This window comes from Mustela erminea, chromosome 1 (genome assembly GCF_009829155.1).
Source record: "Mustela erminea isolate mMusErm1 chromosome 1, mMusErm1.Pri, whole genome shotgun sequence".
NCBI lineage: Eukaryota > Metazoa > Chordata > Mammalia > Carnivora > Mustelidae > Mustela > Mustela erminea.
In genome coordinates, this window is record NC_045614.1 from 171,273,025 (window position 1) to 171,286,804 (window position 13,780).

At 37.9% G+C, this 13,780-nt stretch overlaps 1 protein-coding gene across 1 annotated transcript in view; it reads left to right on the forward strand.

Annotated features, from left to right (window-relative positions):
- Positions 1-13,780, forward strand: part of IMPG2 (interphotoreceptor matrix proteoglycan 2) — an 85,987-nt gene that overhangs the window by 62,188 nt on the left and 10,019 nt on the right. Inside the window, exons 11-13 of the mRNA XM_032350482.1 lie at positions 8,758-9,061; positions 10,049-11,337; positions 11,929-12,148. Coding sequence (XP_032206373.1) covers positions 8,758-9,061; positions 10,049-11,337; positions 11,929-12,148 — 1,813 coding nt within the window. The remainder of the gene's footprint in view (positions 1-8,757; positions 9,062-10,048; positions 11,338-11,928; positions 12,149-13,780) is intronic.

Genomic DNA, 13,780 nt, shown 5'->3' on the forward strand with positions numbered 1-13,780 from the left:
TCTTTAGGCTCCAAATGGGTCTTTCATAGAGAGCATATGGATGTCATTTTATTCAGTCTGCAGTCCTGTGCCATTTTATGGGAGCGTTTAGGCCGTTCATATTGAGAGTGATTATTGAAAGATATGTTTTTTATTGACGTCATGTTTCCTGTTTCTATAGATTGTCTCTGTAAATTTCTGTTCTGTGTCACTCTTGGGTTCTTTCTTCTTTTATAGAAGACCCCTTAATATTTTTTGTAGTGCCAGCTTGGTGGTCACATACTCTTTTAAACCTTGTTGGTCTTGGAAGATCTTTATCTCTCCATCCGTTTTGAATGTCAGCCTTACTGGATAAAGTATTCTTGGCTGCATATTATTCTCATTTAGTGACCTGAATATGTCTTGCCAGCCCTTTCTGGCTTGCCAGGTTTCTGTGGACAGGTCTGACATTATTCTGATGGACCTTTCCCTATACATAAGGAAACTCTTCCCCCAGCTGCCCTCAGAACCTCCTGTCTAAAATTATGATTCATCAGTTTCAGTGCCTCGAGGTCTTTCTAGACTCATTGATCTGGGGAAGGGGGGTGTTCTTTCTACCTCTAGGACATGAACAGTGGTTCCATTCCCCAGATTGGGAAAATTTTCATCCAGAATTTGTTCAACTATATCTTCTAGTCTTCTGTCTTCTTCCACCCCCTCAGGATCCCAATAATTCTGATGTTGGAATATTTCATGGCATCATTTATTTCCCTAATTCTGTTTTCATGGCTTCTAAGCTGTTTGTTCTATGCCTCCTGATCCTTTTTCTCTATCATTTTGTCCTCTAGATCACTAATTCTATCTTCTGCCTCTGTTACCCTAGCTGTTAGAGTAGTTAGATTAGATTCAGTCTCATTGATAGCTTTTTTAACTTCCGCCCTGGTGGCTCTCACTGCTGCCCTTAGAGATTCTATGTTGTCACTAATGGGTTTCTTCAACCTAGCCATTGCCTGGATAACTGTTACCCTAAATTCCCTTTCTGACATACTGTTTATGTCTATATCCAATAGTTCTGATGGAGAGGGCACAGTCTCTGAGTTTTTATTCTGTTGGGTGTTCCTCCTCCTAGTCATTTTGGTGAGAGATGGTTGAGGGTATTTATTGCTGAATATATCAACCATGATCCAGGGAAGGTTCACCCTGGAACACTTCAGAAGAGCAATTGGAAGTCACCACCAAAAAGAAAGAAAAAAGAAAAAAAAATAGACAAAGAGAAAGACAGAAAGAAAAAAAAAAAAAAAAAGACAACCCAGGCAGAATGAGCCCCAAAAGTAAGATTTATAAGGTATATAAACAAAAACAGACAAACAAAAAGACTGACAAAAGTAATTGACAAGAAAAAAAAAACCCAGTCAAAATGAATCCCAAGAATAAGATTTATATAATATCAGAACAGAAACAAATACACAGAAACACTGACAGAAGAAAAAGATGGGAGGGTGGATATAAATCCTAGATGTGGGTAAGGAAGTTTATTTTGGTTCTTCCTGGATGTATCTTGTTATCTTTTTTAAAGGACTCAACTTTCCAGAGATAAAGGGAGATTAAAACTAGTTTATATATAAGCGTAGTATTGAATAGGGAAAAAGGATTACCCTGAAGCTTACACACACACACACACACACACACACACACACACATATATGTATATATGTATTTTTTTAAAAAAAAGAAAAGAAAAATAAAAACACAGGTATATGTATGAAAAAAGTTCAAGTTAAAACATTATTATGGAGTATGTTGTATTAAACCTCTAATTGTAATGGTAGTTAGGTTAAAGAAATTAAAAGAACAAGAATTGTGAGAGTGAATTAAAAAAAAAACTGTATCTCTGAAATATACAGGTTTTAGGGCAATACTGGGAGCTTAATATATTGTTTTCTCCTGATATTGGGGTTTTATAGTTTTATGGGGATCGTGTGGTGGTTGTCCTCTCATTCTTTTGACTGGCTTTCTGGGGTTTTTTCAGGCAGTCTTGCTTGGGTTTTCAGGCAGTCTTGCTTGGGTTGAGTCCTCCTGCTTCCTATCAATGGGCTGGGCTCTGTTGAGACTGGTTTTTCAGGCTTTTGTTCTCTGGAGGTTTTTGTTTTTGTTTTTGATGGCTTTTTGTGGCCTTTAGAAGGTTTAGTGGAAAGCAGACTGCACCCAGACCTCCATCTCAGAGAGAAGCCTCAGCCTGCTCCCCTCTGGGTGGTCCAGAACACAGAGACTCCCCCTCCACAAACCCCGCTGAACCACACAACCTCTCACAGGCTGTGCGTGTCCCCAGCCACTGTCTCAGGGGTCACCCGAAGGGCCCACTTGTCTCTGCACCTCCCTGTCAATACCGTGCCAATACCGTAAACAATATTGATCTAGGGAGTCCACTTTCGGTGGTGCCTTTGCCAGGACTGCTGTCTGGGACCAGGCCCATGTTGCTGGTTCGCTCAGTGGCACAGTGGCTGCTGCTGCTGAGGAGTCCAGCTAGAGACTGGGCTGAGAACCTTCAGGCACTGGCTGGGAGTGTCCAGACCCTTGGCTGGTCCAAAAGACTGCTGGTTAGCACCCATGCAGAACTTTCTCAGGCATGGGTGGGGAGTGACTGGTCAGACCCCGGTCCAGCAGTGCATGCAGAGTGCAAAAGGCTGTGGTACTAGAGAGCACCCACCAGACTCCTGTAATTGGTATCTGTACATTGATCCTGCTGTATCCTGTAACTTTACTTAATTCATTGATTAGTTCTAGCAGTTTTAAAAAAATATTATTTATTTTAGAGAGAGAACATGATTGGGGGGAAGAGCAGTGGGAGAGGGAGAGAATCTCAAGCAGACTCCCTGCTGAGTGCAGAGATCACTGTGGGGCTTGATCTCTACAGAGCCTGTTGTGGGGCTCAGTCTCACAGCCCCGAGATTATGACCTGAGCTGAAACCGAGTCAGATGCTTAACCAACTGAGCCACCCAGGTGTTCCAATTCTAACAGTTTTTTTTTTTTTTAAATTTATTTAGTATTTTATATACATAGGATCGTGCCCTCTGGAACAGACCATTTTACCTCTTCCTTTCTGATTTGAATAACTTTTATTTATTTTCCTTGCCTAATTGCCCTTGCTGGGACCTCTAATGTTATACTAAATAAGATGTAAGAGTGAGACAATTGTCTTATTCTTCATCTTAATAAGAAAGCTTCAGCCTTTCAAACTAGGTTATGATATTTGCTGTGGGTTTGTCATTCATGGCCTTTATTATGTTGAGATATGTTACTTCTGTACCCAGTTTGTTGAGGATTTTTATCATGAAAGGACTCTGAATTTTGTCAAATAATTTCTGTATCTATAGAGATGATTGTATGATTTTTTTATTCTTTAATTTAATTTTAATTTAATTTTGACAGAGAGAGAGAGAGAGAGATCACAAGGAGGCAGAGAGGCAGGCAGAGAGAGGGAGGGGGAAGCAGGTTTCCTGCTGAGCAGAGAGAGTGATGTGGGGCTCCATCCCAGGACCCTGAGATCATGACCTGAGCTGAAGGCAGAGGCTTAACCCACTGAGCCACCCAGGTGCCCCTTTCTTCATTTCATTAATGTGACATATCACATTTATTGATTTGTAAGTTTTGAATTGTCCTTCTATCCAAGGGATAAGTCCTCACCTGATCCTGGTGGATTATTCTTCTAATTTGCTTTGAATTCAGTTTGCTAATTTTGGGGGGCAATTTTTACATTATGTTAATCAGGGATATTGGTCTGTCATTTTGTTTTCTTGTATCTTTGTCTGGTTTTGCTATCAGGGTAATGCTGGCTTTGTAAAATCAGTTTGGGAGTGTTCATTCCAGTTTGATTTTTGGGGAGAGTTTGGGAAGGACTAGCATTAGTTTTTCTTTAAATGTTTGGTAGAATATCAGTGAAACAATCTGGTCCTCCATGTTTGTTAGGTCCATTTTGTCTAAAGTATAGTTCAAGTCCATAATTTTCTTTCTTTCTTTTTTTTTTTTTAATATTTACTTGAAAGTTTTTTTTTTAATTTTTTATTATTTCAGTGTAACAGTATTCATTATTTTTGTACCACACCCAGTGCTCCATGCAATCCGTGCCCTCTCCAATACCTACCACCTGGATCCCCCCACCTCCCACCCCCCGCCCCTTCAAAACCCTTAGATTGTTTTTCAGAGTCCACAGTCTCTCATGGTTCACTTCCCCTTCCAATTTCCCCCAACTCCCTTCTCCTCTCTAACTCCCCATGTCCTCCATGCTATTTGTTATGTTCCACAAATAAGTGAAACCATATGATAATTGACTCTTTCTGCTTGACTTATTTCACTCAGCATAATCTCTTCCAGTCCCGTCCATGTTGCTACAAAAGTTGGGTATTCATCCTTTCTGATGGAGGCATAATACTCCATAGTGTATATGGACCACATCTTCCTTATCCATTTGTCCGTTGAAGGGCATCTTGGTTCTTTCCACAGTTTGGCGACCATGGCCACTGCTGCTATAAACATTGGGGTACAGATGGCCCTTCTTTTCACTGCATCTGTATCTTTGGGGTAAATACCCAGTAGTGCAATTGCAGGGTCATAGGGAAGTTCTATTTTTAATTTCTTGAGGAATCTCCACACTGTTCTCCAAAGTGGCTGCAAGTTTTAGTTAATTTTACTACTTTTGTCTTTTTTACTAGCTTTATAAGTGATTATTCCATTACTTTTATAATATGTTTAACTTTTGCTATGAGATTTTTACTTTTGCATGGTTTCTTGTCATTAATCAGTATCATTTCTTTTCAGCTGAAAGAAGTCTCTTTAATATTTCTTGTAAGGCCTGTTTAGTGGTGATGAACTCCTTTAGCTTTTGCTTAGCTGGAGAATTCTACCTCTGTTCTGAATAATAATCTCACTGTGGGTGAATATTCTTTCCCTAAAGTACTTTGAGAATTTCATGCCACCACTTTCTGGCTTGCAGAGTTACTGCTAAAAAAAATCTACTGATAGCCTTATGGGTTTCCCTTGCATGTAGTAAGTTCTTTTTCCTTATGCTGGATTTAGGAGTGTTTCCTTATCTTTGTCTTTTGACATTTTAGTTATAGTGTGTCTTGGTGTAGAGCTCTTTGAATTCATTTTTTTTGGAACCCTCTGTGCTTCCTGAGCCTAGATGTCTATTTCCTTCCTAGAATAGGAAATTTTTCAGCCATTATTTATTCAAATAAGTTTTCTGCCTCTTCTCTCTCTTCTCTTTCTCGGGCCTCTATAATGTGTGTATTATTCTATTTGATGTTGCCCCACAGGTCCTTTAAGGGATTTTTGCTTGTTAAAATTATTTTTTCTTTTTGTTGCTCTGTCTGGGTGAGTTCCATTGCTTTGTTTTCTAGCTTGCTGATCTGTTTTTCTGCTTCTTCCAATTTGCTTTTGAACCCCTGTAATGTACTTTTCAGTGTAGTTATTGAATTTTTCAGTTCTGACTTACGTTTGGTATTTTCTTACATTTTCTCTCTGTTGAAGTTCTTTCTGTGCACATCCCTTCTTCTCCTGAGTTTGGTAAGCATCTTTATGAAAGTTGTTTTGAACTCTTTATCAGGTAGATTATTTATCTCCATTTCATTAAGGTCTTTTTCTGAGGTTTTGTCTTATTCTTTCATTTGGAACATATTTTTCTGTCTCCTCATTTTAATTGATTCTGTGTTTGTTTCTGTGTATTAGACAAAACAGCTACCTCTGTTGTAGGAGTCTTGGGGTAGTGGTATTATGTAGGGGATGACCCATGGGGGTCAGAAACACAGCCCCCTTCTGGCCACTAGAACCAGGGGCTCCCTGAGTTTCCCCTGTGGGGGCTGTGTGCACCCTCTGACTGTGGTGTGGCTGAGCTGTGGTGGAGTGGTTGGGTGGGGTTCTTGCCCAGCCTGTCTGTGATATATTTTTGGCAGGAGTTGGGAGCTGGGGAGGATGTGGCACTTGTCTGGCTGGCTAAGACTTGACTGTGACATGGGGTGTGGGGTGGTGATGGCCTGGCTGGTTGTGATGTGCTGTGATGTGGGTTAGGAGTCCTACGTGTGCTAGGAGGTTGGAGGGTGATTGCCAAAATGGCACTTATCTGCACCAGTGTTAGTAAGGTACAGTGGGATTGCAAAAATTGTACCTGCCAGTGCTTCTGTCTTTAGAGAAAGCCCTAACAGGTTCCTTTCTTTTTGGCATTTGCTTTAGGATTAGTGTGTCTCCTTCACATATGGTCTAGGCACTTTTCAAACTTCTGCTTTTAATACCATAAAATCCGGTAATTCCAATACTGGGTATTTACTCAAAGAAAATGAAAATACTAATCAAAAAGATAATTCACCCCCACGTTTATAGAAGCATTATTTCCAATAGCCAAGATATGGAGCAATCTAAGTGTCCATCAAAAGATGAATAAAGAAGATGTGGTGTGTGTATATATATGCCATGGAATGTTATTCAGCCATAACAAGAATGAGCTCTTGCCATTTGCAATAACTTGGTTGGACCTAGAAGGTATTATGCTAAGTGAAGTAAGTTATACAGAGAAAGACAACTACCATATGATTTCACTTTATGTGGAATCTAAATGCACACATATACGCATATGTAAAAGAACAAATAAACAAACAAAAAACAGAAACAGACCCATAAATACAGAGAACAAATTGGTGGTTATCAGAGAGAGGATGGTAGGGCTATAGGTGGTTATCAGAGAGAAGGAAGTCTTCCAGCTATGGGATGAGTAAGTCATGAGGATGAATGCACAGTATAGGGAATATGGTCAATGATATCTTAATAGTATTGTATGGTGACAGATTGTAGCTATATTTGTGGTAAACATAGCATAATGTATAGAATTGTAGAATCACTATTTTTTATACTAAAACTAATATAACATTGTTAACTATATTTTACTTAAAAAATATTAAAAGTTCCCTCTGAAACAAACAAACAAACAAACAAACAAACAAACATATCGCTGCTTTTGCACTGGGTCCTGGGGCAAGCAGGTCTGTAAGTGAATCCTTAAGGGCAGGTTCTCCATTCCCTACAGTTCTGGACATAATCCCTGATGGTTTTATGTTTCGGGGGCTGGTCTCTTAGGTGCAGGACCCAAGAGGTGGGGTGCCTAATGTGGGGTGCAAACTCCTTGCTCCTTGGGGGGGAAGTTCCATATTTTTAAGATTTCATTCTTTTTTTTTTTTTTTAAAGATTTTTTATTTTTATTTATTTGAAAGAGAGAGATCACAAGTAGGCAGAGAGGCAGGCAGAGAGAGAGAGAGAGGAGGAAGCAGGCTCCCTGCTGAGCAGAGAGCCCGATGCGGGACTCGATCCCAGGACCCTGAGATCATGACCTGAGCCGAAGGCAGCGGCTTAACCCACTGAGCCACCCAGGCGCCCTAAGATTTCATTCTGATTGTGGATTATAACTCTTTGGGTGGGGTTTTTAGTGAGAGCGTATCTCTGCCTCTCCTACCAAACTCAGTGTGGCTCTTTTTTGTTGTGGAGATGCTGTTAATCTACTTTTTAGGATTTTTTCAGAGGAAATTATTCCATATGTAATTGTAGATTTGTTGTGTCCATAGGAGGAAGTGTGTTCAGTATCTTCCTATGCCAACGTCTTGGACCCAACACCAGGAAATTTCTTATAGGGTCTACCTGATAGAAAATATAACAATTCAGCAACTAAAGAAGTATTTTAGAGACCCAGCCTGTAATACTATCAGCAGAACATGATCAGCCTGTATCCTCTATGGGAGTATTTTTAAAGTACGTCTGGGTCCTATCCACAAGCAATTAAGTTAGGATCTCTGGGGTGTGAGGCTTGGACATTGGGTTTTTAAAAAGCTTTCATGTTATTTTAATGCTATTTAGAATAAAGAATGATTCTTCTTTTCTATTTTTCCTTTTTAGTTTTCACCCAGGAAATATTTTATGAATTTCTTCTTTACATATGGCACTTTTTATTTTTTGTTGTTTATAACTCAGCATAGATTGAAGTATAAAAATTATCACCAAAGGCCATGGCCATTTTACCTATTAGTATCACCACTCAACTTTTTTGTGTAGATTTGTCTTTATATGGTTACATATTTAGCATGTTCGAGGATTGTGTTTCTGTCTACTTTTCTATTCCTCAAGTTAAATTTTAAGGTAAGATTAGTACTCTATTACCATATTAATAAAAAGTCACTAGAAAGAGAAAGTTGTATTTTGTAAGTGGGATACCATTTCATAGATATTGCCATTCTTTTGAGGTACAGATCACATTTTGATGTGGTGACATTTCTTACCAAAATGAAAAACCTTACATAGTTAAATACCTTTTGGAATGATTAATAAAATTGCTAACTGTTCTCTCCTGCTGTGAGAAATGTGCTTAGGTCTTTGACATCAAATTATAGATATTAGTAATTATGTAGAGTATTTAAGCTAAAAAGACAGAAAAAGGGACATCTAAAGCAGAGAAATAATATTTTTTCCACAAACTCACTTTGGAATCTTTTGAATATATTATCTCATCTCTCCCAATTTACAGATGTGATTCAAGAGGTTCATGTCTTTTTTCTAGATTTCTAAACTAGTATATGGGTTGAATAAGGGTTTGATGATAGCTCTGTTTGATTCTAGAGGCCATGTTCCCACCCTCCTCCCCATCAATATTACATTGTCTCTGTGTCCTTAGAAAATCTGGGAATGTGTATACATAGGTGATATTTGAAATCATTTTTATATGTTTCTTTTATCTATGATATGATTTAGCCTTTTTTTCCCCCCAGGATAATACCCTTCAAGCTGAATGGCCCTCAGCAGATGAATCTACCACCAGCAGTATTTCACCACTTGATTTCAGCTCTGGTCCTCCCTCAACCACTGGCAGGGAACTCTGGTCAGAGAGCCCTTTGGGTGATTTAGTGTCTACACCCAAATTAGCCTTTCCCTCGAAGGTGGGCCTCAGTTCTTCCCCAGAGGTTTTAGACGTTAGCAGCTTGACTCTTCATTCTGTCACCCCAGCAGTGTTTCAGACTGGCTTGCCTGTGGTTTCTAACGAAAGGACTTCTGGATCTCACCTACTAGAAGATGGTAAGGGATTCTAATTACTTTTCACAGTTTTATACTTTATTATATCAGATGACAGGGTTTTGAAGAGAAAAAGAGACTAAGGTTAATAGAAAAACATAGTAGCATCTATTAGGAGGAAATGGCTTGGGGAAGTCATATGAGAGAGGGACTGGTCAGATTTAATTGGTTGGAATGGAGACTCCAAATAGGTAAATAATAAGAAATGAACTTGGTGGGCTGGGATGGCTATCAATTAATAGATATTTTGAACATCTTATTAAAGGATACATAATTTAATTAAATTACTATTAAAGAACTACTTTACTTGAATAGTGTAAGGTAAACGAATAAAATCAAAGAAGATTATTATAGTAGCTTTTAGTAGGATTGGTTATGGGGGCCATGTATAGAGACTTTAGCTTGCGTTAGGCTTGCGAAAGGGAGAACTGAACTAGGGTAGCTACAGCAGAGACTAAGAAATGAAAATCAAGTGGGTGATTTAAATGTAGTGGAGGAAAAGAAAAATGTGACTTATGAATGGAGTATATAGTGAAAGAAGAAGTTGAACAAAGATATAAATAATGAGTCCAGGATTTTAAACATTGGGTGAATTTGGAAGTGACTGGACAATAAGGGAAATGGGAATTGAAAGACAAAATTTCCTAAGGGATTTTCTCCCTTAGTTTTTACTAGATTCAGTCTTTGTTGTCAGTATGGTAACCAGCAGTTCTTCATTTCCATGGAGTAAATACATCAAGTGTTTGAAGATGAATCAGTTCAATAGCTGAGATCTTGTTATACTCAGGGATGGGGGCTATATTCATGATGATTGTACCATATCACACAGACATAATGAGATCTTCTTGCTTGCTAATTTATCGGAGTAAAAATAAGCAACTGAATCTCCTAACTTAATGAGAAAAAACACAAGTAGCCAGCTTTATTAGGAGAACTGGGAATACATTTTGGCAACTCTGTAGATTAATTAATGGAAGATTTTATTTTTAGGATTAATCAAAGTTGAAGGGTCAGAAGATTTTCTTTCTGTTCAGCCACTGCCTTCAAGACCATTCACTCAGCCAGTGCCAAAGGAAACAATACCATCTGTGGAAGATTCTGGAGTGTCTTTGACATCCTCACCATATCTGACTTCCTCTGTTACTTTAGATCTTCTTGCTAAAGAAGTAACTATATCTTCTGGTTTGGACTCTTTGGCCTCCAAAAACAAAGGCCAATTAGAAGTGAGCACTTTGATGCCAGACACATCCATAGAAAAAGAGTTTATATTTGAAAGTGGTTTAGGCTCAGGGTCTGGGCAAAGGGTAGATCAGATTACTTGGCCATGGAATGAGACTTCATTAGAGAAGAGTTCTGAACCACTGTCTAAGTCATGGCTTGAAGATCAGGAGTCACTTTTGCCAACTGAGGTTATAGATGAGAAATTAGTTCTAGATGACAAAATAGATTCTACAGGACAAAGTATTGACTATTTAAAATATGGGCATTTTGATAAATCCACAAAATTTGCAGAGGAAGAACTCATTGGTGGGCCTACTGTGCCCATCTCTGCAGAAACTACAACTCAATCTGCATCTCTAGTTCTCTCCAAACAAATATCAGAGGTACCTGACATTGATTATTACCCGGTTACCAAAGCACCTCTCCTAGTGACATCTATAGCAACCTCTGCTTCTACTGATAAACCAGATCTACCGTTTCTAAAGGAGGATGTGGAACAAACTACAGAGTCATCCAACCATGAATGGTTTGATAACGAGATTTCAGTAATGAAGCCAGACATGCAACAGTTGGGGACTGTATTGCCAGAATCAGATGTAGTTTGGGCAAGAACTTCTTCCTTAGGGAAATTGTTCAGAGACACGTTGGCAAGTACACCACAGACTACTGACAAGCTCTGGTTGAAATCTTCCATAACACAGTCTACCAAATTGTCTCCAACCACCAGCTCCACCCTGCTAGAGGATGAAGTAATTATGGGTGTTCAGGATATTTCATTAGAACTGGACCGGATAGGCACAGATTACTATCAGTCTGAGCTAATCCCAGAGGAAAATGGCAAGGTTGGTAGTTATGTGGAAATGTCTACAAATTTCCACTCCACAGAGAGGGCTATTGTGGTACAGCCCACGGAAGGAGGTGACTTGAGTCATACCCAGACTGCAGGAGCTTTGTTGGTTTTCTTTAGCCTCCGAGTGACAAACATGATGTTTTCAGAAGATCTGTTTAATAAAAACTCTTTGGAGTATAAAGCACTGGAACAAAGATTCTTGGAACTGGTAAGCATTAGAAGTGGAACATGGGCATTAGTGAATAATCATGTATGAACTAACTCTCTTTTCCCTAAACACATAAGATCCAATGAAAGTGTGGTCTGCTGTGAACATTGATTTACAAATAGTGTCATGGCCTAGGGTAGGTAGAAAAACAATAAGTTAGATACTAAGAAATGGAAAACACCAACATGGCACAAGGGTGATGTAGAAACTTAGATACTGAAGATTGAATTCCATGAATTATGGAACTGAAACAAGCTTAAAAATTTTTTTTTTCACATGTTACTGTAAGACCAGTATTTTGTACATACTTTTGATACCTACACTGTTGTGATTCTTTAGTGAAACAGAGAGAATAAACTCTCTGGGTGTCTAAAACTGTCAGTTCCATTGGTTCCTAAATAGCACTGGGAAAATCTCTCACTCTCAAATAACTCAAAATTTATACTATTACAGATGAACAGTTTAAATAATGTAAATAGAATATAGTTTGGAAAAGTAGGGGAGGGGCTCATCCTTTTTTTTTGAGTGGGGGTTGGTATATTTTGAACAAAATGCAAAACCTTGTAAACTGACTACTTTTCTTTATTGTAGCTGGTTCCCTATCTCCAGTCAAATCTCACAGGATTCCAGAATTTAGAAATCCTGAACTTTAGAAATGGCAGTATTGTTGTAAACAGCCGAATGAAGTTCATGAAGTCTGTCCCTCTTAATGTCAACAATGCTGTATACATGATCCTGGAAGACTTTTGCACCACTGCCTACCAGACCATGAACTTGGCTATTGATAAATTCTCCCTTGATGTAGAATCAGGTAATGGTATTGAATACTATGGTGGTTTCTAAGTGGAATCCAGTGATTATTCTTGTGTATTTTCCTTTATACTGAGTCAAGGTGAATTTATTACTTGAAGGGAAAAGGATACTATGTCAGGCAAAATATTCACATCTTGGTGATTATTAAATGATCTTTTCATAGGACATCAATATCATTCTTATTTTTTAAAAAAAATATAATAGTAAATGTAAAAAATATAATAGTAAATGTATTTTTATTTTTTATTTTTTTAAATTTTCATTTCTTCTTATTATGTTCAATTAGCCAACGTATAGTTTTTGGTCATTAGTTTTGCTCATTCTCTTTTTAAAAAGGTTGTTCACACACATTATCTTGTTTAGCTCCCATTCCCTTTTCTACCTATTCTGTCTAGCGCTAGCTCTCTCTTTTTCTTATCCACTGGATCTGCTCTGGCTGCATCTCTAAAGTTGCCAAGCTCAAATGATTTTTGGCTCTCTTTCCTTCTATATTATTTTCCTAAGGTATTTTATCCATTTCCATTGTTGTAAGTCTTATATAAATGTCAATAATTCTTTTTTTTTTTTGCAAAAAAGATTTTTTATTTTTAAATTTTTATTTGCAAATCAGACTTATCTTCTGAGCTCCAGAATCAAAATATAACTATGTATTTGATGATCTCACTGTAGATGTATCATCCTATGTATATTGAACTTAAGATATCTAAGAATGAGCTCTTGTTTTCCATCTCTCTCCCTCTTTTAACTAAGTCTAATCCTTTAGTCAGCTTCACCATCTTGAGAAATGGAAGTCATGTCCATTGAGCTACTTAAATCAGAAACCTAGGAAGTCATTCTGATACCTGTTTCTATTACCACCAAACTTACGTTGGTTCTGAATATTCTAAATATATCTCAAATCTGTGTACTTCTTTCTCCACTGCTGCTAGTCTAGGCCAATCATTCATCAGCCCACATTTGAACCAGTTTCCCTACTACTTCTCCCCTATCCCTCTCCCAGATAGCAGCCAGAGTACTCTTTCTAAAACATCAGATTATTTCACTTTCCTGCTTAAAATATTTCAGTGGCTTCCTGGTTCAACAGCCACAAGGTCTGGTCCCTCTTTTCCTCCAGTATTATCTAGTGAAACTAACTTCTTGGCTAAAGTACTCATATTCAAGAAACTTTTTTTTTCTTTCTTTCTTTCTTCTTCTTTTTTTTTTTTTTTTTTTTTTTTGCTTTAAAGCCTTTGTGCCAAGTATCTTTAATCTCCAGAATAGCAAGAAAATCAGTAATTCTCAAAATCATATTAGATTCTCTGGAAACATACTATGCTATGCTATTTATTTATTTATTTATTTAGGCTAAACTTCACGCTTTTCATCTAGATGAGCCTATGGATTTTTTCCACCTATTTCATCTGTCTTTTGTATCCTTGTCGCTGTTTGCCATTCACAGGTTGCCATTCACCAGTGAACAACATATAATGAAACGAAGTGGGATGAAAGACCCATCATGGTCAATGTCTTACATGATTTTTGATCATTTATTGTCCTAATTTTTTAAAATTTTTATTTTTATTCTCACTTACTCAAAGAAAAATAAAGTTACTGAAATCAAAATATTGTTAAGAATGGCCCAAGGAGGTCC